The 24,784-nt window shown below is 42.2% G+C and overlaps 3 protein-coding genes across 6 annotated transcripts; 2 read left to right on the top strand and 1 right to left on the bottom strand.

Moving 5' to 3' along the window:
- Window positions 1–86: 86 nt before the first annotated feature.
- On the bottom strand, window positions 87–4,094 carry ndufaf3 (NADH:ubiquinone oxidoreductase complex assembly factor). The gene is made up of 5 exons (XM_069142576.1): window positions 3,980–4,094; window positions 1,627–1,822; window positions 1,434–1,500; window positions 980–1,080; window positions 87–849 (listed from the first exon to the last, which is right to left on the bottom strand). Exons 1-5 carry the CDS (start codon window positions 4,066–4,068, stop codon window positions 742–744), a joined length of 561 nt encoding a protein of 186 aa, XP_068998677.1. The 5' UTR covers window positions 4,069–4,094; the 3' UTR covers window positions 87–741.
- A 623-nt stretch (window positions 4,095–4,717) lies between these two features.
- Window positions 4,718–15,306, top strand: nckipsd (NCK interacting protein with SH3 domain). Of its 3 annotated transcripts, none has more exons than XM_069142507.1 (13): window positions 4,718–5,065; window positions 6,610–6,722; window positions 6,811–7,021; window positions 8,117–8,192; window positions 8,443–8,984; window positions 10,417–10,596; window positions 11,565–11,651; window positions 12,011–12,149; window positions 12,246–12,326; window positions 12,581–12,709; window positions 12,983–13,072; window positions 13,165–13,337; window positions 13,594–15,306. In XM_069142507.1, exons 1-13 carry the CDS (start codon window positions 4,895–4,897, stop codon window positions 13,816–13,818), a joined length of 2,217 nt encoding a protein of 738 aa, XP_068998608.1. In that variant the 5' UTR covers window positions 4,718–4,894; the 3' UTR covers window positions 13,819–15,306. The 3 variants fall into 3 exon arrangements, with proteins under 3 accessions (XP_068998608.1, XP_068998617.1, XP_068998600.1); XM_069142516.1 differs by having other exon boundaries at window positions 8,440–8,984; window positions 13,643–15,306; XM_069142499.1 differs by having other exon boundaries at window positions 8,440–8,984.
- Window positions 15,307–15,931: 625 nt separating this feature from the next.
- slc25a20 (solute carrier family 25 member 20) lies at window positions 15,932–22,880 on the top strand. Of its 2 annotated transcripts, XM_069142529.1 has the most exons (10): window positions 15,935–16,044; window positions 16,155–16,286; window positions 18,153–18,245; window positions 18,336–18,463; window positions 18,574–18,664; window positions 18,869–18,986; window positions 20,184–20,256; window positions 20,352–20,461; window positions 21,189–21,313; window positions 22,130–22,880. In XM_069142529.1, the coding sequence occupies exons 2-10, from the start codon at window positions 16,182–16,184 to the stop codon at window positions 22,190–22,192; spliced, it is 906 nt and encodes a 301-aa protein (XP_068998630.1). In that variant the 5' UTR covers window positions 15,935–16,044; window positions 16,155–16,181; the 3' UTR covers window positions 22,193–22,880. The 2 variants fall into 2 exon arrangements, with proteins under 2 accessions (XP_068998638.1, XP_068998630.1); XM_069142537.1 differs by lacking the exon at window positions 16,155–16,286 and having other exon boundaries at window positions 15,932–16,044.
- The last annotated feature ends 1,904 nt before the right edge of the window (window positions 22,881–24,784 follow it).

The following is a 24,784-nucleotide window of genomic DNA, read 5'->3' as shown; positions in this document are numbered from 1 at the left end:
CATATGGAACCTTTTTTGGTACATTGTGATCCCCTTTAACTGCTGCACAGATCACCTGCGTAACAAAACAATACAGTATGCTGAGGTGGTCTTACTATACATTTATGGTATTCATGAAAACACATTAAAAGCTTTGCAAGGTTACCGCTTACTGCATGTAAATCATTTACTATATAATATATATATATATATTACACAAGACTTGTATTTATGTACAAGAATACAGTTTACACACTTTATTACTGTCCGACTCTCCATCTTTGAAATCCTCCCTCGACTACATTCACCCGAGCACTTGGTCGTTTTCAGCACATGCACACAAAGTCGCACTTACTGCTGAATTTAGATTTCAGAGTCGAGATTTGGTTGCCAACATTAAAACTGTGCCGTGTCACATTCTCATGAACAACCCAATGCCAAATGCTTGAAGAGCTGAAATGAAACCCAACATTGTCAGTGCACAAGACGACTGTCAAACTTCTGTTTTTACTTTTGAAAGACATCTCAAACTGGTGCTGACTCACTGCTCATCGGAGTGTACCTTAGATCACTGGGAGACTGTAGCTGCTTTAAACACTTTAATCTGTAGAGAAATAACCGTTGCGACTGAATGTCAGAGCTGTCGCCAAGTTTGTTTTGTTGGAAGCTTTGTGCAGAAGAATGACGACCATCTCACTTGTCAGTGAATATCTAACCTCTAGCTGCAGGGATCAGTCCTTGCTCTTGTTGACACCACAACACTTATTCGTTGGTCACTTCTAGGGCTGTGCTGACTGCAGGAGGGATCAGTCCGGCAGCTGTCATTCTTCGTTCGCTGCTCAGGAAGTTGAAGGTTGCACACGCATTCGGCTGTAAAACCGCAGAGATGACATGCAAGTCAATTAAGGGGCGGCTCAATTAGCAGAAGTCTCTCAGTCTTTTAAGTGCCTCGTACGTTCAAAAAGAGCATATCGACACCGAGACACTGAGCATACTTTACCGTGTCCTGCACCTCCACTGCAATGCCTTTACGCTTCAGAAGAGCGAGGACTGCGGGGTCAATTCGTTCAAGCCTTGAGCCCGTGCCCAACACAAGAATCTCTTCACGAACCAAGAAGAAAAGACAAGAAGACAAACACCATGCATGAGGAAATGTTATTTTTTTTCTGTTAAATGTACCATGCATACACCTAGATAAAGGATCAGTTCATGGAAAAATATAATTCATAATGCATTGAAAAGCTTCCGTATGAGCGTATGTGTTTGATGAGTATGAAAATGAGAACAGATTCTCAACCCAATTTAACACTTTTGGGAGATTCTACATGTTTTAGACGCCATCATCATTAAAACAGCAAAAGAGGAAAGATGCTGCTCAACACCTTTCTAAGACATCATGTCGGTTTTCTTTTAATATGGCACCCATCTGATGCCCGTGTGCTTTTTATTCGTACCTATTTTTGGTTCAACCATGTGGAAGAGGGAAACACTTTCTTCCGTGATGTCTTTAAAAGTGCCAACCTGCAGCGAGAGACATTTAAAATTGATAAATAAAACACAAATATTTGTTCAAATTAAGTAAAAAAAAAGAAGGCTGCGATGTGACAAACTAAGAACTGGGAGGATTCGTCGGAATATTGATCTCACGTTCCACTGCAGGATGGCAGGAGGCAGCACAGCGCAAGGCCCAAACACCCTGTTGCCATCAATGTTGAAGCCTGCAGGACTGTAGCTTTGGATCATGATCCCACCATCTTGCTCCTTCTGCATGACGGACACTGTGGTGCGCTGGTACAACTCATCATCAGTGGGTTCCAATCTATGAGCCCGAGACAGAAATGGGCTAGAACAAACGAAATGAAGTAAGAACCATTACCATACCGAGTACAGATCATTTTATATCATTTATTGTCTGTGATGTTATTGCAAAGATGGTTCGTGGGCTGGAAATCTGTGGGTAGGAAACGGACTTTAGGATCTTTTCTGCCAGGCTGCACTGCGGCGCTGCAGCCAAATGGCCCAGTTTAAAAGCCAAAAATCGAACGCCAGCCTACTGACAGTGCCGTCAGCCAAAAGCTTCAGGCCTCTTTCTGCGAGCCAGAAACAAACATTTCTGCTTGTCTAAGGAGCTACAACAAATGTTAGCCTGCTGTCACACTTTGTTCCTGACTTCTACAAAAATCTTTGCCAAGTTCAGCAATGCTTTTTTTTCTTCTTTTTTTTAAATGCGAGATACAGTACTTTGCAGTGAACTGCAGTCTCACCAGCTGGTTTTTAGAGCAGCACAGCAGAGGACAAATGAGTTTACCTGCCATGAGCAAACAAATGACCTCCAGATGGAGCCGGAGATACTGCGTAATGAAGCTTCAGGGGGAAACTGAGAGATGGGGTTTGTTCAAATGGAAACCTTATGGACCGCTAAACCTCAAGTCACGCTCAGATTATTGAATAGATCCCTCATTTAAACAAAATATTGAACGGTTACTGAATGGTTTTATCCCAGAAGGACATGTATATCCCAGAAAGAGATGTAAAATAATCAGAAAGGGTTGCAAAAGGGCAGTGAGTGAAGAGATGTAAAATGAAGAGGTGTCAAAGTACCACAAAGACACAAAATGGAAGCAAAACAAGCAGGGATGCCATACAACCAAGATTTGGCCACAGAACGGATCGAAAAGAGCTTGTAAAATGACTAAAACGAGACACAAAATGGGAAAATAGATGCAAAATGATGCAGAACACCTGCAAGATACACAGAGCCTGTATCTATATGGTTTGCGGTTGTTGTGTCTCTTTTAGTCTGGCTGTCTATGTCCTCAGTAGGACGAGCAGGGGACCTTTTACATGTCAGTGCCTGGGCACTGGGCCATTTTTCATCATCTGTTTAGGCCTCAACTTTAGCTCTGACTTCAAGCAACAAAACTAAGAGTCACACTGTCCACTACAAAACTAATTAAGTTTATTTTAAACCCCTGAACGCAGAATGATGCTCGATACCTGCTAGTTAAGGATTAGATACCCAAAACACGGAGATCTGCAATGAAAACAATATTAAACATTCAAAATGTGTGACAGCGAACATCGAAAAAGATGATGTCTCCACTGTTTTTTTGCACACTGCTTGTTGATTTTGATAATTTCATGGTTTGAATGGCTGAGTAGCCTACAAACATGCCTAGAATTTTGTGAATTAAAGTTTCTCAAATGTGATGCCTTGCTTCTTTAACACTTTTTTGGGTAAAAGTTTGGAACAAATCTGTTGAGCAAATTTAGCAACAAGATTGCATTTTGGACTGTGGAATACAGTGATTGACATGTTTTACTATTAACTAGCCTGTCTAATATTAAACGAATAATAAACCAGTGATAAATTAATGATCAGAATAAAAAAAAAAAAGTCACTGCTTTTGGATTTGATTGGATTGGATTGAATTAATTGTCAGAATATTCTTCTGACATTTGTCTTGCATCTCAAGCTGTACATTATTTCATATTAGTTAAATAAAAAAAATATTACATAACAACAAACACAAAAACATGACATTTAACCCAACAAACAAAACAAATATTATTACATATATTACATCAGGCATCACAAATAAGCAGCTGCAGTGCATACATTTCATCACTCTCTTTAACATCCAGTATAGTCCACATATATAGTCTATGGTCCACCTAAAGGCTCCTTTAGTGAGTGAGAGGAGAATTTAAGTCGCCTCATGACGTAAATAACACAACAGATAATTATAGGAATACATTTACCTTGAAGAAATGTTTGTAAAATATATCCAAAACCAAAACCTCTGCGACAAACGCAGATATTTCATAACGATAATGACATGTTGATGCCCTGGTCTTCAGGGCTTCGCACGTACAGAGGGGATGAAATTCATAAAAACAGGACAGTTATTTAACCGATTGCTTTTTTTCTCTCTCTCTCTCTCTCTCTCTCTCTTTGAGCCAACATGAATCACAAGCCTTTAATGAAGCACCACCATACCTCGAAAAAGCGGGTGCTGCCCTGGAGGAGAGCAGAAACCCCCGTGTTGATCTCTGAAGGAGGAATCGAGCACACGTCGCATTGGCCATGTTGACGGACTAATCGGTGGCAGATAGGGGGGAAATAATTCTGTGTAACACCGCTCGCTTCCGGTGTTGTGTAACGCAAAATCGAACAGATTTTAGTTCAACGAATTATTCTGTCTATTTATATGTATATTATTCTAATTATTCTGTTAAATTAGCATGGCATTTTCACATTTGTGTTCCTTATAGAGACATGCTTTATATAATGTTAACTAAAAAGGAGTAAAACCTGTTTTGATTTCCAGTGTTAAAGAAAAACATTATTTTATGTATGCAAAATGCATAGATAAGCTGATGCACTAGCTTGTGGCAACCTACACTGAGAAAGTGTGTCATTCTCTTTCTTAAACTAATTTAAAATAATAGATAAAATGGTACCCATGACTTCTCACATTTACGTTAGCCACAAACACAATAATAAAAAAAAATAGATAACAACTAGTTAGAGACTTTAAGGGATCAACGGTTAAGATGTTCAGTTGGTTTGTATTTTATTTAATATTTGTATTTCTTCGTTTTTGGTTGGGTATTTTTGGAGGATTAAATAAAGTGGATGTGAAATAAAAAATCGAGCTCTGACTTTGATTAAAATGCCTGGGGGGCGTGTTCGAGGTGTAACAGCGCCCCCTGCGGTGTTACATGGAAACAGACAGGTCAGATGATCCGATTGTAAATAGACAGCAGCGAGTCACCGTGGACATGCCTTCGTAGCCTCTTCAAATCACCTACAGCAGAGCATATATTTCCACTCGGACTCTCCTTTTCTTCAGAGAATATATTTCTGCGGTTGTTTTCTGTTTATTTCGCTGAGTCAAAGTGTCATTAAAGTATGTACCGGTCTCTGTACGCCTTCCGATCCGCCGAGCCCAACTCCCTGCACTTCGCGGCCGGAGAAAGCTTCTTAATCCTGGAGAGGAGCAACAGACACTGGTGGCTGGGGTCCCGCTGCAGCTCGGGGGAAACCGGCTACATTCCCGCTTCGTACATCGAAAAAATACAGGTAAACACCACTTTTTCTGATCCGGTGCGTCTCCATTGAATACGAGAAGTGGCTACGGGGCTGCACCCTGGGGTGAAGTGGAAGCCAGTGAATGCGTATTAAAGGGTTGAAGTGATGGGATCGAGGGAGACAGATCCAGCTTGTCTGTACGTGCAGTGTAAGCAGGCCGTGGGAAGCTGACTGCTGATTATTGTCAGGAACAAAATGCATGTTTGCGGAAGAGTCCATAAATAATTGGAAAGCTTGTCTTTATGCAGGGACATGGCCTTTTCTGCACTGCAGCTGCCGACTGCGACATAGAGGAAGGCCAGGATGGGACAGCAAAGGATGGGAAATAACAGGAGAGGATGATAACGATTCAGGACAGAATAGGATATGAGACAAGGCAGGTCCAAGGACAAGACCGGCGACACAGAGAGCCCTGAATGATCTCCTCCTGTAACTATGTATGTGTTTTATTATTGGATCATCTGGAATCAGCCCTCTTATTGTTAAACAAGCTGCATACTTTCACAGCTTTGGGTTTCTCTCAGTTACACCCACAGTGAGCTCAGTAAGTCAAGTCCAATCATTTTATTTATGTAGCACATTTTAATTCAGCAAAAGTTGGCCAAAGTGCTGCACATCAAAGAGTCATTAAAAAAAAACAATTAAGTATCAAAACAAAAAGAAAGAAATGAAAAGCAATATGAAGCCAGAAAAATATACACTGAACATACTTAAGCACTACATGATGATCAGAAAAGAAAATGCCAGAGAAAATAAATGTGTTTTAATTCAGATTTGAATACTGCTAGTGTAGTGGATCATCTGATCTGGAGGGGTGAAACTGTTCCAAAGTTTAGGAGCTGCCGGAGAGAAAGCCCAGTTCGCCTTGACAACCTATCTAGATTCAGGAACCACTCAAATGTGCTGGTCCAGTGACCTGAGCGACGAGGAGTACAAGGGTGCAGCAGGTCAGACGGATAAGCTGGGGCTGCTCCATTTATTCAAATATTCAAACGGTACAATCATAAAATGAATCCTACACTGAACAGGCTGCTAAAATAAGGACGACAGGATTGGCGAAATGTGTCCATGCTCATGTGAACCAGTCAGGAGCTTCGCTGCAGCATTACGTACTAACTATAACCAGGATTTGAGCGTCTGTCCCATTCTAACATACAAACGGTAGAAGTGAGGGGACTCGTCTTCCCAAACACTCAGATTTACAGTGAACTAGTCGGAGCATGCAGGTGTTGTTTAGTGTGTATTACTGGCTCACAGCAGAGGAATGCTCTCTCCTGGAGTTAATGACACTGTCTGTGGAGGTTAAATGAGCATGATTGTGAGGCCTCGCTAAGCACGTGTGCCTCTGGTTAAAAGGCTGTTTTTGTTAGATAACTGTCCCAGTTTGTTTCTGCCCGGAGTCGCATGCGTCCCCGAGCCATCATTTTGTCCTGCTTTGTTTAAAGTTTAATAATTGTGCATGCTGGCATCCATATTGATGCATATTTAATTTGTTCCCCTCCTCCTCCTCCTCCCTTTTTTCCCCTCTCTCCTAGGCTCCAGAGCAGGATGAGGTGTTGCAGTCTATTGACAGAGCAATCGAGGGGATCCACAATGTGGCCTTAAAAAATGGAGGCAAATACAATCTCGAACAGCGAGATGTTCTACAGTGAGTCAAATTGCACATTAAAATCATAAAATAATACAGGGATTCTGACATGTTCAATTTTCTGAGTCATTGTTGTCCTCTGTCACAGAAAGCTGATCCATCACAGAAAGGAAACCCTTGTGCGGCGAAGTTCCTCTTCCTCCGGTCACAAACAAGGCCTCCCATCTTCCAGCAGTGAAATATCTCTCAGTCAAACCCCTCCTCCACCCAACGGCCTTAACCAGGAGTATGGACGGCAGGGAAGCATGCCATTATCAGGAAGCATGGACAATATGCAAGCAGAACCGGGTTTTTACCAGGTAACACACCGTTCACGCAGAATAATATGCAAACACACTGCTCCAAATGAAGGCGGTCATGGCGACATGGATGTGGTTTGGCTCTTCCAGAGAAAAGTCTCCCTCTGCTTACTTTTTAAGTTTTCGTGAACTCGGACAATGAACTGTTTTCTACATCAGTGCTTCCCAACAGGGGAGTGCCGTATCATATCGTTCAGGATAATGTCATTATAAAGACAAAATGATTATAGAAATATATTGTATCCAGTAATATCATAAAAAAAAAACATAATGTGATAATGGTAATAGTCTGACTTGTGAACATCGTGTTTAACTTACGCACCGCAACAACAAGAATGAATGAAAGCTGCTATATTTTATACAGACTGTGAATCTCACTCTGAATTATTGTCTGTTTACAAACTGGCAACTATTTTGATTATTGATTGTGCAAGTGATTTTAATGTGAGAATGACAAACTTTCTCTTCTTTCCACTCTCCAATAGGAGTATTTTTACTGCTTTATTATTGTAAACTGAATATACGCTATTTGATTTTTAGACTGTTGGTTGTACAAAACAAGGCACGGATTATTCTTTTTAGTTGAATGACAGAAAATTAAGCCGCCAACTATTATGATAATGGATAATTTTTGAGTAGTTTTTAATGAACAAATGCTAAAACTCTCTGATTTAAGCTTCTTAAATGTTAATATTTTCTGGTTATTTTAGTCCTTCGTGATAATAAACTGTGCATCTTTTGGTTGTGGACCGTTGGTCTGGACAAAACAAGACATTTTAGGCTGCATGTTGGGCATTAGGAAATGCAATTTATCACCTTTTTCTGACACGTTAAATACCAAACAGCTGATCAGTTCATTAAAAATAATAAATCGACAAATTAACTGATGGTGAAAATAGTGTGTTTCAGCCCTACATTTGGGCTCAGTACCAAAGATTCAGACAGATATGATGGACATTTTTCAGTATTTGATGTCCTTCTATTGACAAAACAATGTGCAACGAGTCAAATCACCTCAAATCACCTCATTAGGCAGCGGACCCTTGGGGGCCCGTGGGTGTGATAATACAGCCTCGTCTGTGTCTCTTCCTGCAGGTGCTGCCTCAACCTCGACGTGCTGCTCCGATCACTCCGCCTCCCCCTGAAAAACAGAGGAACAACCGGCGTCCAGGTCAGTGTGCAGCAGCAGCAGCAGCAGCAGCAGCAGCAGCAGCAGCAGCAGCAGCGTGGACTTGAAATCCTCCTCTCGTCACATTACAGTGTTACACACTGCAGCTCCGTGTTTGTGCTGCTTAATTCTGCTGGTTACCTGCTGCAGCTCAATGCTTCACAAACACTATTCTTAGTCCGGTCATTCCTGTTCACACTCCTCTCTGTAACTGTAACTGGAGCTCTCGCTCTCTCTCTGTCTCTCTCAGCAGAACCAGAGGTCCCCTCCAGAGTGTCCTCTCTTCCTCCGTCCCCTGCTCCCTCCCTCTCGATCAGCACCACCTCTTTAGAGTTGGGTTCCTCCCATTCTCTGGTCTCCTCTGATGTCAGTCTGCCAAGTGTTTCCAGCACTCCTCCTCCTCCTGTGCCATCCCGTGTGAAGCCCTCTGTGCCGGCTGTAGATGTGCAGCCCTCTGACCCTCCTCCTCAGCCAGCCCCTGCCAAGAAAAGCCCGGCACCGCAGCCTCCCCAACCCGCCGCCCCTTTGCAACTCACTGTTGAAGACCAGCCGGAGACTGAATGGCCTGTTGCCCCCCCATCCATTGCTGAAAGCCCTCCTGGCAGCCCCACGACCTCTGAGCCAGTTCCCATGACTATTGGAGCTGAGCTGATCGAGCTGGTGCGGAAGAACACGGGCTTGAGTTATGAGCTGTCACGGGTCGCTGTCGGTGTGGTGGTCGGCCATCTGCAGACCGCTTTACCTCAAGCCTCGTCCGATCTGGAGCAGGTTCTCCTCTCGCTGGTGGAGAGCAAGGTCAGATTTGTTTTCATTACATCGTGTGCATTCAGCGTCCTGGAGCCCGTACAGTTTCAAAGAGGATACCGGTGTCGTTTAGGGTTTCAGCTCAGTCTGCATTTAGCTGACATTTCTCAGAGTCATTTTGAAGCAGCGGGTAATACACGGTATCACTGACTCATTTTTACATGCAAGCTTCACAGTGTTGCAACAAACTTGAAATGAACTGCTGAAGGCTCCCTGGCAAGCTTTTCTATTTCTGTCTCTGAGTGGTTAATAGTGGCAAGTGTGTAATGTAACCCCAAATCACAATTTACTGACAGCTTTTGGCTGCATCCTGTGTTTACATTGTGACGTGTGCATAAAGTGACTCCACTCGTCCAATTAAAGAGCTTGAAATACTCTGTAGTGTAGTTAGAAGCCTGCTCAGAGGTTGTTGCTTTTAAGTGTTACAATACACACCCAACTTGGACTCGACAAAACGATGAAAAACAAGAATTTTAAACAAAACCAAACTGAGGACCTGTATATGTTGCTTTTTATAGTTTCTCGATCAATTTCAGAGGACAGATGCTTATTGAGGTGGACAGTTAATATCTCAAACAATGCAGACACAGCAATGCTATCCTTTAAAGCTGCCCTCAGCAATATATTTATGTTTTCAATGGATAAAATGACTAATTATAGTATGAAAGGGGTGGTTATTGGCGACGAGCCCACAGAGAATTATCACCTGAATCTGCAATGCTGTTTTTTATTGTTTTGATTTTAAGATTGGCACCGTTACTGGGTTTTTTTTGTGTTTTTTTTAGCAGCAGTTTTGAACTTTACAGCTCTGATTAATCCGCTGCCTGTCCAGCACCAAACAACAGAAACAAAGTCAGCTTTAGAGTCAGCTGATTTTCTACCATAGTGAGGCATTTAGAAACTAAAGAGCTACGTATCTTTCCCAGCAGTGGATGGCAACCAGAACAGAGATAAAAGGACGGTGAATGTTGCTCTTATATTTGGAAAGTTGCCAAAACCACGACTCTTGATGAATATTGAGGAATAATTTAAAAATATAAAAGGCATTAGCGATAGTGACCTAATAATATCTCAGGAATGTCTTTACAGTTTGTTGTACTGCCTCCCAGTGGCTAAACATCCCTTAATGCGGATGTAAGGAAATACAGTATGGAGGGCATCTGTATTCATGAAATGTTTTAATGTATATTCTGAGCTGAAGCTATACCCCCCCTCCAACCCCACACAAACACACACACACACACACACACACACACACACACACACACACACACACGTGTAAATTACATTTACAATCTAACTTGCATTTTTAAATATATTTTCACCAGAGGAGTAACTTTATATCAGTAATAAATGTTCCTCTGTGCTGGTATAACAAGTTGTCACAGATGTGGGTGTGTCGCGATGTTTCGTGTCTCTGTAGGACTGTCGCAGCGGTGCCGCAGCGCTGCCACAGGGCCAGGTGTGTCATGATGAGCAGCGGCTGGAGGTGATCTTTAGCGACCTGGCCCGTCACCGTGACGATTCCCAGCAGCGCAGCTGGGCGCTACACGAGGACCACGCCCTCATCGCCTGCTACCTCGAGGAGCTGCTGAAGATACTGGTATGATGCTGCGGACACATCATGTTTAAGGTGTCTGTCCTCCTCACTGAGTGTGGCGCACACATAACAATGGATTTCACAGATATGTATTGCTAAATGAATAAGTAAACTGGTATTTATAATGCTCCTTTCATGAGAAGTTACTTCACAATAAAAGCATTAAATATCATTGGTGGTTTGAGTGCATACCACACGTGAGAAAATGCCCTCAGCAGCAGACACTCCAGTTCCCTGCTCTCTTTTCACACATTTTCTGTCCATCTCCACGGCAACTATCCAGTACTGGCAAAATGCCCCAAAATAATTTTTAAAAGTATCAAAATGTTAAACAAGTTGGAGAGAAAGAAACACAAAAAGAATAAAATACAATTTTCAAAACTGTAATAACATCAACAAACAGCAGCTTATCGGCACAAAGTTCATGTTTCTGAGATGAGTCATTCATATGCACAAAACAGAAATGTGTTTAATTGCATTGAAAAGAAGAAGAATTTGTGCTAGGGAGGTCAGTTTTCAGCGAGAGCAGCAAACATATTTGGCCACTAATCCAACATACATAATGCAGAAAGTTAGACAAGAGATTCTGAGTTGATTTTGCTGATTAATCATCATGTTTATAAGGTGAACATTTCGTCTGTGAGGAATCTTTGATGTGAACCCCGGACCCGTCCAGATGTTGTGTTGTAAACACCAGACATGTCTGATAGGATCAGAGCGGCTCAGACGGCTCTACAAATCCAACAGTGTGTTTAAGGACTGAATCTGTAAACCCGTCAGGACGCTGAATATTCTTTGTTGGCAGTTTGTCCAGACCCAAACCCACGTCACAGTTGGGATGTTCAGATGAGTTGTTGAGGGGCTCCTAAATCCTGTGTTGTGTCCAGTGATCACGACTGTCCAGGGATTATAAAGTCACATATTTCGGATGTAATTATAACCATACATCTTAAAGCCATTTGTGTCCTCAGACTGATGCAGATCCAGAAGTTTGCAAGAGGATGTGCAAAGCCAACGACTGTGAGAATGTGCTGTCTCTGGTTACATATTATCAGATGGTAAGATATGATTTTAACAAAGTGTTTTTTTTGGACTCAACTAGAAAATGTATCTCTCTGCAGAGTAAAATACTGTAATACATCTGTAGGATCTGTCTTCATTTTTATAAAAACGCTTCTTTCCTCTATTGTTCTTGTCCTCAACATGTAGGTGTTTAATAATATTCCTCATTTTGTGGTATTTAAAATATGATCTGTTTAGTAGATGCCTCTGTCTGAAATGTCTTCCTGAAACATCCAGTTTTCAGCCTGGCTGGCCTCAGCTGGAGTTGAACCTGCGTCACTGTCATGTTCCGCTACATGTTTGTGATGTTTTGTGTGTATCTGGTTTAGACTGGCTCTGTGTTGCCTTCCTGCAGGAGCTCCGTGTGTCTCTGCGGCTGCTGCTGCTCAAAGTGTTCGGGGCCATGTGCAGCCTGGACGCGGCTCTAATCTCCACCCTCCTCAACTCCATCCTCCCCATGGAGCTGGCCAGGGACCTTCAGAATGACACACAAGGTGAAATTTATTTACTTTTTACTGTCTCCCATTTATTACCCTCAGCTTATATTTTTTTTGCTCTAAATCACTATTTTTTTTGTGTTTTTCCACCAGAACACCAGAAGATGTGTTACACAGCTTTGGTACTGACTATGATATTGTCAATGGGCGAGCAGGTGCCATATCATCACTACGGTAAGACAAATCTTGAAAGTATTATTTCAAGATTCTGTGTTATGACACTTTTTTTTAGTGGCATGTAACGATATGCACATAAAATTGTGGGAGGACAATGCATTTCTCTGGCAGATTACGAAATGTTTTCTGAAGCTTGATAGAAAAAAATGTTTGACATGTGTGATTGATTTAAAAGGTGCATTAAAGGGATATTGTGTTCAGTAATTTAAAAAACAAAAAACAGATGTAATCCTGACCCTCCCTGCTTTTAGAACACTTGAACGCAGACTTTGTCCAGTTTCTGCTGGGTGTGGTGGAGGACGGGCTTCCCTCTGATCCCACAGAGCAGCTGCCTGACATCTTCCTGAACCTCCTGCTGGCCTTCAACCTGCACCACACAGGTGAGAACAGAGGCATTCAACTCTTTTTACAGCATTTTGAGGAGTCGTAGAAGAAGAAAAAAAACACAGGGGAAGATGATTAAGTTAAGGACGGCTGAATTCAAGTATGGTGTTATTGTGCATGCATGCAGGTTAACTAACATAACGGAGCAGAGGCATCGTTAAAGTTGTGACAGAAACCATCTAATTGTTTTGACGTATAAATGAGCTTTTAGGAGCTTTTATTTGTTTTGCCATGAACACTTATTGGTACTACGTGTCTGTTTCAACCAGCACCCAGCAACAACGTGATCATGCAGGAGCTGAAGAAGAAAAATGTCAAGATCCTTTCAGAGAAAGTGCTGCTGCTTCTGAACAGAGGCGGTAAGATACCATTGTTTGCCACATTTCCCATCTTTCATATAGAGTTCCCTCACTTTTATGCCTCATAAACTGGTTTGGCTCCTCCTCCACAGACGACCCCGTGTGTATGTTCAAACACACCCCGCCTGCACCGCACGCAGTGCTCAAGTTTCTGCAGGATGTTTTCGCCAGCCGAGAGACAGCGGACATCTTCTACAGCACTGACATGATGGTGATGATCGACATCGCCGTTCGGCAAATATCTGACCTTTCACCTGGAGACAAGGTGAGACACCCAGTCGCTGCACAGCTGCTGATATATAGTGTTGATTAGTCAGTCTTAGAGGTGCTGATGAGTTTTGTTACCTCTGGACAGAGACCGGCGAGTGGTTTCCCCCTGTTTTAACAGTGTGCTCTGCCAAGAACAAGAATAAGCAAATGAAACCTTGAACAACACCTGTAATGATAACCGCGGTATCAACAATTTTAAACCTTGTGGGACCATAATCACCTCTCTCTTCACCCCCCCACCCCCCGTGAAGCTGCGCATGGAGTACCTCTCCCTCATGCACTCCATTGTGGGCTCGACAGACTACCTGGAGCACCAGCACCGCCTGTCCGACCTGCAGGGGACGCTGCAGAGGATTCTCAGGGAGGAGGAAGATCCAGGGGAGGACGAGGGGAGCGCTACAGCGAAACAGATGGATAAACTAATTGTACAGCAGATCTACAAGGAGTTCCCACAGATCTGTGAGAACCAGGACTAACCATATCAGTATCATGCTCACACACTGTAGTCTGCTCCCGTCTACTTCAGGGAGGTACAGTAAAGCTCGAAAGAAGAAGACCTGATGTGTGAGGACAACTTGAATTCTGTGCCAGCATGTGCTCGAGAGAAGCAAACCAGATTTGCCAGTATTTTCTTGGACTTGTAGTCCAGGGCTGCAGCATGCATGTGATGTTGATTTCAGAAATATTTGGCTGTTTTTACAGCTGCTCTCTTCTCGGTTTTATTTCAATACTGATGTTTGTTTAGTGTGTTTAAAACCAGAAAAACACACAAAAAACCTGCAAGGTTTCGTTACACTTAGAAATTAAACATCGACTGAATATAGGTCAAATCATGAAGCTGTACTCAAAGTGAATTCTTAGCAATAATGACCTTAACAACCTTACATGGACTAACTGCATGTACTTAAAACTATTTTAAAATAATAGCAAGTACAGTTAAACCTCATTCTAACCAAACTTGAACCAAATTGATTTCAAATCAGATTTAAAGATTTGTAACAGAAAGGCAAATCTGTAGTTGCGATACATTTAATAGTGCCATTATTTCAACGATGAGAAAAGACTGAACCTTTTTGTGCTTCCCTTATAGTGGGACCAAACTACTGTGTGTTACTGAGAGCATTATTTTCTCTTAAAACTGACTTCCTCTTGCATCCTCCCCTCATTAATCATGAATACAAATAAAGTAAAGTAGAACAACTTAAACCAGTTAACTATCCTAGTGAGAAAAGCACACTCAGACTCATGTGTAATCATTACTAAGCTTTTAGCTGAGTATGCTGCTGCTGCGTATTGAGTCTCTCCTGTGGCTGCATCTGCATTTATCTCAGTCTGGTACTTGTGGCTTTTCTTAACACTGTAAAATAATCGCTCTGTTCTTGTACAAATGCAAAGCTCCTCCAGCATCAGGAGTCCTTGACTGTTTACAGATTCAAACTAACTGTGCTGCAATAAGGCTTGTCTTGGCTATTGTGAGCTGTGGCTTCGTGGCGAGGAAGAGTGCTCTGCATTTAACATCAGAGATAATACATTCGTCATCCTCGTTGGTTTCCAGTTATAGTCTCATGTTCCTACTTACCGTCAAGACCGTGGAAAGTTAATACAGCACATTTATTTGATCTCCTTGTGGTTCTAATACTTTAACAGCAAAACATACCTTTCCTAATTTTCCACAATAATGTCGTGATTGATGTTGTTCTCCCATCTTACACTAAACAATTTTTTTTCCCCTGGCATGACTTCTCCATCTGGAAGGTGAATACAATCCAGGAGTGATATCAGATTTAAGTAATGTCTTCAAGTGTTCATTCTATGGTTAATTGTGTGTCTGTTTACAGTGCGTGTGTGTGCGTGCGTGCGTGCGTGCGTGTGAGTGGTGAACGTCTCCATGATTAACATTGTCTGCGAAAAGTGCTGCGACTGTGTTATAATAAAACTAATAAAGCTATATTTTAACAGTGAAAGTTGTCGGATTTGATCTGGAGAGATTGGCTGTGGGACACAATTTGTTGATAAAGTTTATTTCAAGGTTTCGTGAACATGTTTTAGGTCACACCGTGTCCCTCGGGACACAACAGAATGCATTTTAGTCAGAAATTGAGCACAGATATACAATTTAGCACGAGAGAAAATGTGCTTATTGTTCCTTTCAGAACCCCCTCCTCCGAGTATCTATCTATGTATATATGTATTTGAGGTGGGTTTTTGTTTTTTCCTTTTATTACCCCTATATTTCCTTTATAGTATAAATTTTAAATGAAATTCTGCATCTTCACTTGTTTGGTAAATTATTTTGAAAACAAAATGAAAATACACTGACTGATAGGGTCACTAATTTGAGGCAAAATTTAAGGAAAGCATCCTACTGCACTGTGATTCCTTGTTTAAAAACAAGCAGAAGCTAGCAAGCTAGATTAGATAGACAGACAGATCAACAGATAATATAATTAAAATAAAATAATTACTTTTTAAACTAAATTTCGTGTTATTTTATTATTTTGGATCAGTTTAGTTCATTCATTTTTTTTTTTTACAAGGTTCAAAGAAAGTTGAAAGTTTCCGCCCGGACATCAAGCAGAAGCGCACCGGAGTAAAGCGGTGTTGCAGTCAGAGCGGTCCGGGTGGATAAATGGGTGAAAGGTCCAGGTAGAGCCCACTGACAGCAGGACACAAACATATCTCCCCGAGGGAAAGCCGACCAAGTGAGACGTTATTTGTTGCTGTTTTTTTGTTGCTGTTTTTCTCCGTGTCTCGTTTCTTCTCTGTTTCATTCATATGCTTGTTGTCGTGTTTTGTTATTTTCTTCGAGCAGAGCAGAAAGTTAAAAAAAAAATAAAAAATGGCCAAACAGCCGGAGCCGATCAGTCCACTGAAGAACTTCTTCGCCGGAGGCTTTGGAGGTGTTTGCCTCGTCTTCGCCGGACATCCACTTGACACCATTAAAGTAACTACCATCTGTGTTTCGACGTGTCACCTCTGACAGCAGACGGTCACCTTGCAGATAAACAGGAACAGCCATTTGCTGCAGGCCCGAGTCATTCAGCAGTGTGCACGTTTAGTCTTTAATGTTCCTGCAGAATCAGCGGCCGCCCTTTGACCCACATTCAGGTCACCTCGCTGCTGCTCAGACAGACACCTCACCTAAAGCAGGAGTGTTTGCACTGCATTCAACCCACAGTTAGTTTACTACTCTCGATTACAGCCAGACTGATGTATGTCAGCCGACCTAATGTTGACCTGTATCGCTGCAGGTGTATAGGTGAGGGTGAACAAATACAAATAGATTTTTTTTTTTAAATTATTATTATCCACACATGCTAAAGATGTGTTTGAGGTGATTTTAAAACGACCTCTCCTGTATAGTTTCTTCATTATAGTGAGCTGACAGGTTTTTTTTGTTTTGTTTTTTTAAAACTAATTTTAGTGTCTGGCTGAGCACGCACGCACGGGTCCCAATTCTTAGCCTGTTTTAAATGTTGTTTTTCTTTTGTTTGTGTGAAAGAATAAGCTGTAAACGCAACGTTGACTAAACATCGTAATGTGTTCGTCCAGCAGCGTTTATTTAAAGTTGTGTATGAGCTCGATATTCACTCCCTGCGTCTGTCTGCCAGAACTCTGCTGGACATTTAGACCATCAGACAAACATGGGTGGCAAACACAGTGACACGGAACAGTATTGTCACAAACTGATCACTTTCATCATCTAATAATCTGTGGATGATTTTCTGGAATCGTAGTTTGGTCTATAAAATAATGAGTAATCGTCATCACAACTTTCTAAAGGCTCAGCTGCTGTCTTCAAATAGCTTCTTTTTTTAAACCCAAAGATATTACATGTCTTATAAATTGAGATAAACAACACCAGCGAACCTCGTGTCCCCGAGTCTTTTAACTACATATATTTCATTGATTATCAATTTAGTTACTTTTGAATGACTGATCATCATCAATGAAATGTTTCAAGGCCGCAGCACCTACAGCAAACCCTTTGGATACGCATCACACCGCACTGCCATGTCCTTTTTTTTTTTGTTTAAACAAAAACGTGCAAACAAATGAACTATTTGGTTGGAGTGAGCTGCTCGGAGCTCGGCTCTCACCGTCAAGTCAAGTCAGCTTTATTAATATCTCAAATCATCTCCCTGGTCTTGCGGCCAAAATAAAGAAAATCCATTTCAAGAAGACTGAAGGCAGCACGTGATTTTTTTTTTTTAGACCGGGCGGAAGAAGTGGTGATAAAGGGAAGAAAGATTCCAACTAAAACGTGTAACTGTAATGTTACAGGACGAGTAGACGCGGCAGCACGTTCTTCGCATGATTCCCCATCGCTAAATCTGTGGTCCCGCACTCCCTAAATATCGTCACGTTAGTCTAAGAAGACTAAGAAGACTGCCTTCAGTCTTCTTGAAAGTTCTTGTAGTTCATTTGTTTGCATGTTTTTTTGTTGAAACAAAAAAAGGACATCGCAGTGTGTGCGTGAACCTCATCTGATGACATTAACTTTGTCGTGCTTTAGTTTTTATTACACCGCTCATGATCACATTTATCCATTTGATTATTGATCAACATCAGTGTTGAAGGTAAGACGACATATTTTGCAGCTCAAGTTCACTCCGGCGGTTTCTGACGAGGTTGACGTCGTGACTGCGAGCTGTTAAAAAACAAAAAAAATCATTTTAAAGTTCACTAGACAGGCACATAGTTAAGGTTTAATAGCCTGACTTACACATGTTACAACCGTAGCTACGTATGCATTGTGAATTTGTGAGTGAGCTAAAACGGAAAATCCGGCCTCCTCTTTCCCTCTCAGGTGCGTTTACAGACTCAAGCCAAACCCAAACCTGGAGAGAGCCTCATGTACGCCGGAACCATCGACTGCTTTAAGAAGACCTTAGCCAAAGAGGTGATGCTTCACGCCGCCGCAATCTTTCAGTTCCATTAAATCAAATATCCCCCGACCTTCCTCGCGCAGCATCGTCTTCTTCACTTGCAGGGCATGAAGGGACTCTACAAGGGAATGACCGCCCCGATAATCGGAGTCACGCCCATGTTCGCCGTCTGTTTCTTTGGCTTCGGGCTGGGCAAGAAGCTCCAGCAGAAAACCCCGGATGACGTCCTCACGTAGGTGGTCGCCGTGTCGTACGCCGTCCCTATCGTAGCTTCGTGGACGCTCTGTGCCGGAGATCTTGCACGTGCGTCAGCCTCGCGCCCTCTCTCGTCTTCTCCCGCAGGTTACCGCAGCTGTTTGCCGCGGGGATGTTGTCCGGCGTGTTCACCACGGCCATCATGGCTCCGGGAGAGCGCATCAAATGTCTCCTACAGGTCAGAGGTCACTGCGTCTTCGCAGATATCCAAACATCGAATCGAGTTAGTTTCGGCATCCCTAAGCAGCGCCGGCACATTTCATCGGGCTCCTCTCCCGCCGCGGATGTTTCACTGCTTCAAATCCCGCGGGGGTTGTTATTCGAAGGAAACCTGCGTCCCGAGTGTAAAAGGATGTGGTTGCGGTGTTTTGTGCGTCGGCAGATTCAGGCGTCAACGGGGGAGGTGAAGTACGCCGGACCGATGGACTGCGTCAAACAGCTGTACAGACAGTCTGGCATCAGAGGAGTCTACAAAGGCACCGCGTTGACTCTCATGAGAGGTGAGACGTCGTAAACCTTCCGGTTTCATTTCACATTTCGTGTCCATCGAGCTTTGGTTCAGTTTGTTCTGCACACTCTGTGAATTATAATGACACTTTGTGGCAAAATATTTTCACTGTTAAAGTTGCCTTAAAACGTTTTCTCCTGAACAAACAAAGTTTCTGTTTACAGTTAGTTGTTGTTTTTTTTTTTTAATCACCAAACCGCTTTGTTTGTGTCCTCGAGGCCTGAACAAACATGTTGATACAATTCCATCCGCATGCTGTAAAACATTTACCGGGATTACTTTTGAAAAGTATCTGTTAAAGTCGCTGCCTTCGCTGGCGCATCGCCTGAAACGGTACCGTCACTTCTGCCTCCCCCCGGTTAAATCCCTACCGGTACTGTTTGTCAAAACCTCCTCAAGATATTTTTAAAGATTCATTTGTGGAGGTCTCTGTGTGTGTGTGTGATGAAGTTGCGTAAACACTTTTCTGTGTGAAATTGGATAAACTGCGTGATCTTCCCTGGAGTCAGCGTTGCTTGTAGATGATAGATAAAAGGTGACGGAAACAGCGATCAGTTGGCCGGGCGTTGGAAAGAAGCGAGTTTACCGGCTCCGGGCTGCACGAGCTGCCACGGACGCAACGACCCCGAAAACGCCTGCTGTTGAGCCTCCTGCTCGGGTGCATTGTGGGTAAAGCAGGCAGCAGATTTAAGAATAAGAAAAGACAATTCCAGACTTTTAAAAAACTTTCCCTCGGGAGTCCGACTGCAGAGAAACTCGACCGCGATTCCAGTCAGTGCAGAAGTAGGTCACTTCACTCGAAGGTTTGTTAACCCCCGGAGTGAAGAGCTTAATTTAAACTTATAGCGCTGAATTATCCGGCGCCGAGAATACATGTCAACCCACCGACTGCCAGACCGCCGCGTTATGACGGCGTCTTGCAAAGCAGTAATTTCTCTCGCCGTCTGCCGTCGTATCACTTCTGAGTTTAAGTAATCTTTCCTGAAGTGTTATCGTGATATCCTCCTGGAGCTTGTTATTATAGCGTCACATTGTGTAAATGTGGGTCATCTGTCAGATGAAGTAAGTGTACATGGGAACACTGGATAATCATCACATTGATCCATATCATTAAAGTTCAGTTTTGTGGCTGAACCAGATTTCACTTATTCTGGAGGTGACTTTCTTTTGTTTGCGTTTTGTGACTCAGACGTTCCAGCGAGTGGGATGTACTTCACGTCTTACGAGTGTCTGAAGAACTTCCTCACACCAGCAGGGAAAAGGTGAGCGTTTCTTTTTTTTTTTACCTCGCAGTATTTACAGCCGCGCATTATAAAGAGGCGTCTGAGCAGTCGGACCCGCTGTCTTCTCCCTGCAGCCATAACGACCTCAGCGTTCCCAGCGTGCTCTTTGCTGGCGGGATGGCTGGAATCTTCAACTGGGCCGTCGCCATCCCACCCGACGTACTCAAGTCTCGTTTCCAAACAGGTTTGCGTGAACAAAAAAACAAAAAAAACGGTTGATTTTGTTTTATGTGTTGGTTGCATGTTACATTGCATTTCATTTAGCTGACGCTTTTATCCGAAGCGACTTACAACACACCGACGGTACGCCATCCGGAGCAATTTTAGGGTTCAGTGTCTTGCTCAAGGACACTTAGGCATGTGGACAGGAGGAGCTGTGGATCGAACCACCAACCTTCCGATTAGTGTGCAACCCACTCTACCGACTGAGCCGCAGCCTCCATGTTCAGTGGTTTGTTCTTCACCCTGTCGTTGGCTGTTGAAAGTCATGACTCCGCAGTTTTTCCGATTCTGTTATTTTATAGTTTCAGATATTTCAACAGGCTGGTGTTACTATGTTTTTTTGAACGTCTTCAATTCAATTTTGTGTGGTAAAGAAAGAGTACATACCTAAAGAAAGGATGCTGAAATAGCAAAGGTAAAGTTTCTCCGTTAATCCATCTGCCAGGATAATTACGATTACGAAGTCAAAGGGAGCTGGATTTGGTGGTGAGATTTAAATTTCAACCTGTCTGGAGAACTTGGAGAATCTTGGTAGATTTTTTTGTTTTTTGTTTTTTTCAAGAATAAAAAAATTTGCCATTTGCCTTTGACTGACTACTTCTAAAAAAAAAAAATGTCTTCCCTTTTCTCCATGACATTAAGACAACTTAATGGTTTGCCTGCGTTTTAATAATACGTCTTTCCTTCAGCTCCTGAGGGAAAATATCCCAACGGTGTCCGGGACGTCCTGCGGGAGCTGATCAGGGAGGAGGGGGTGGCTTCTCTTTATAAGGGCTTCAACGCCGTCATGCTTCGAGCTTTCCCAGCGAACGCAGTGAGTGTGCTTCACTTAGCATTCATCTTAGTGACACTGTGAAGAGGTCAGAGCAGCCGGATGGTAGCGGTTTTTTTCCACTTCATAATATCAATATCAACATCGGTTCCAAAAATCCAATATCGGTCGGGCCCTATTCAACACGGTTTATGTTTTCAGTACTCGGATATTTAAAAAAAATCACAGACACGTGCAAACATTTTAACACATTAAAAGAACATGGATTATTGTTGCTGATGTGCTATTTTCTAAGAGTTGCGAAAGAAGGAAAATAAACACATCAGGAAACAGGTCGCTGAGCTCTGTTCAACTGAACACGTGATCTCGCTTGTTAAATCTTTATAAAAACTGAAGTCTAAAACGAGTCAGTTTGTAGTTTTACATGTGATCATTGTCCAGACAATTTAAGCTACACTAAGAAAACCTGTTTCATTAGTTCAGTTTCAATGCTCTCTTATATTTCTTGTCGAGAATGTGAATAATTTTTTTTTTTCCAAAAGTGTGAATGAATCGCTTTAAAGCTAATATCTGTTGTTTTAAAGTATTTTTTTTTTACATTGAGATGTAGGTGCGTGGTTCATTTCAACCGGTTGAAACTGATGAAATTGAAAGCCACCGTTACACATGAATGCAACATTTCATGTGATTACAAAATAAAAGCGCAGTAATCATTTATGTATATCTGTTGTTATAAAATGATACTTTTTTTTTAACATTGAACATTTTGTCAAAGAAAACCAAAAAGTCGATTTATTTCACCATTCATCATTATGCGCACAAACTAAACAGCTTTTTCTCTCCGTCTTTTGTTTTCAGGCTTGTTTCTTAGGATTTGAGCTCTCTATGAAGTTCCTGAACTGGTTAGCACCGGACCTGTGAGGGAGGCCCAGCGTCGCGCGCGCGCACACACACACACACACACACACACACACACACACACACACACACACGCAGAACCAAACCATAAGAAGAGATTTTTTAGCATTTTTCCCAATGTTCTTGATTATTTTTGAATGTTGTGGTACTGTAGAACACGTGGATCGGTCAGACCTGCTGAGGGTTTGGTGCAGAGATGTTGGTGCCCTATTATCAGTGCCAGTACACAAACACACACAGACAGCCGAATGTTCTCACTCTTTTTGTTTTACTGGTTTCTTGGAATTTTTTTTTTTTTTTTTTTTTTTTTTGATAAGAAAAGGAGTGAACTGAACATGTTGTGCCTTACCTTTTGTTTATCTGTGAGCAGGTGTGTACGTATCAGGGAAAGGGTGCATTTTGTCGTGCTGTGTGTGTTTCGGTCTCTCGGCAATACACGCCTTTAAACTGTCTGCGTCGTGCACGGTCGCGCTCCACCGAGGTGACCAATGACTCCAACTTCACTTCCTGTTTGTCTAACGTGAAACTGAGATTAGTTCTAGCAAGAGTGATTGAACAGTATATGAATGTCAGCATAGAGAAAATAAATAACAGAATCCATCTATAGAAGTTAGTTTTGCACTTTTCTTTTCTAACTTTTGTTTGGATGCGAGAAATAATATGCTATTATTGTAATAAAGGATATATAACAGAGACGGATTGATTAGCCATGCTTATCTATATGTATTAGGTTAATGGAACCTTATTTTTGTGTCATTGCCATAAATATAATAGAATATTTTATACACATATGTATATGTGTCCTCTCTGTAATCGTTAAAACATTGCTAACATTTTATGAAAACTCTCAACATCACGAGGACATTTCGGAAGAATGTACAATTTATTCTCAACCTCACCAAATAAGCATAATTCACACAAGTTTTTTTCCTCCTGGATGTTTTCAAATCTGCCAACGTCAAGGATCAGAGGAAGCACTTCTGTTCTCAACGAAAGATCTTCGACTCCACCATAAGTTTGCTGTTAAAAAAAAACAAAAAACTCTAGCCATAATTGTGCTTTATATATATATATATAGGTTAGGTTAGGTAGTTACTTTATTACTCCCCAAGGGGAAATTTTTTTCGCTATAGCAGCATACAGGAAAGCAATAAAATAATAATAAAATAATAAAAAGCAATAAAAATAACAGTAAAAAATATTAAATATAAAATGCAAGAGCCACCAGAAAAGTGGACAAGTTACGGTCCATTGTCTGACCGTCACTATATATATATATATATATATATATATATATATATATATACAGTGGGTACAGAAAGTATTCAGACCCCTTTAAATTTGTCACTCTTTGTTTCATTGCAGCCATTTGCTAAAATCAAAAAAGTTCATTTTATTTCTCATTAATGTACACTCAGCACCCCATCTTGACAGAAAAAAACAGAAATGGAGAAATTTGTGCAAATTTATTAAAAAAGAAAAACTGAAATATCACATGGTCATAAGTATTCAGACCCTTTGCTCAGTATTGAGTAGAAGCACCCTTTTGAGCTAGTACAGCCATGAGTCTTCTTGGGAATGATGCAACAAGCTTTTCACACCTGGATTTGGGGATCCTCTGCCATTATTCCTTGCAGATCCTCTCCAGTTCCGTCAGGTTGGATGGTGAACGTTGGTGGACAGCCATTTTCAGGTCTCTCCAGAGATGCTCAATTGGGTTTAGGTCAGGGCTCTGGCTGGGCCAGTCAAGAATGGTCACAGAGTTGTTCCGAAGCCACTCCTTTGTTATTTTAGCTGTGTTTAGGGTCATTGTCTTGTTGGAAGGTGAACCTTCGGCCCAGTCTGAGGTCCAGAGCACTCTGGAAGAGGTTTTCTTCCAGGATATCTCTGTACTTGGCTGCATTCATCTTTCCTTCAATTGCAACCAGTCGTCCTGTCCCTGCAGCTGAAAAACGCCCCATAGCATGATGCTGCCACCACCATGTTTCACTGTTGGGATTGTATTGGGCAGGTGATGAGCAGTGCCTGGTTTTCTCCACACATACCGCTTAGAATTAACGCCAAAAAGTTCAATCTTGGTCTCATCAGACCAGAGAATCTTATTTCTCATAGTCTGGGAGTCCTTCATGTGTTTTTTGGCAAACTCTATGCGGGCTTTCATATGTCTTGCACTGAGGAGAGGCTTCCGTCGGGCCACTCTGCCATAAAGCCCCGACTGGTGGAGGGCTGCAGTGATAGTTGACTTTGTGGAACTTTCTCCCATCTCCCTACTGCATCTCTGGAGCTCAGCCACAGTGATCTTTGGGTTCTTCTTTACCTCTCTCACCAAGGCTCTTCTCCCACGATTGCTCAGTTTGGCTGGACGGCCAGGTCTAGGAAGAGTTCTGGTCGTCCCAAACTTCTTCCATTTAAGGATTATGGAGGCCACTGTGCTCTTAGGAACCTTGAGTGCTGCAGAAATTATTTTGTAACCTTGGCCAGATCTGTGCCTTGCCACAATTCTGTCTCTGAGCTCCTTGGACAGTTCCTTCGACCTCATGATTCTCATTTGCTCTGACATGCACTGAGCTGTAAGGTCTTATATAGACAGGTGTG

This window comes from Embiotoca jacksoni, unplaced genomic scaffold (genome assembly GCF_022577435.1).
Source record: "Embiotoca jacksoni isolate LCO1_2020_lvr unplaced genomic scaffold, fEmbJac1.0.p SCAF_1, whole genome shotgun sequence".
Classification (NCBI taxonomy): domain Eukaryota; kingdom Metazoa; phylum Chordata; class Actinopteri; family Embiotocidae; genus Embiotoca; species Embiotoca jacksoni.
Note: the sequence above shows the minus strand (reverse complement) of the source record. Positions and strands in the feature narration are given on the sequence as shown.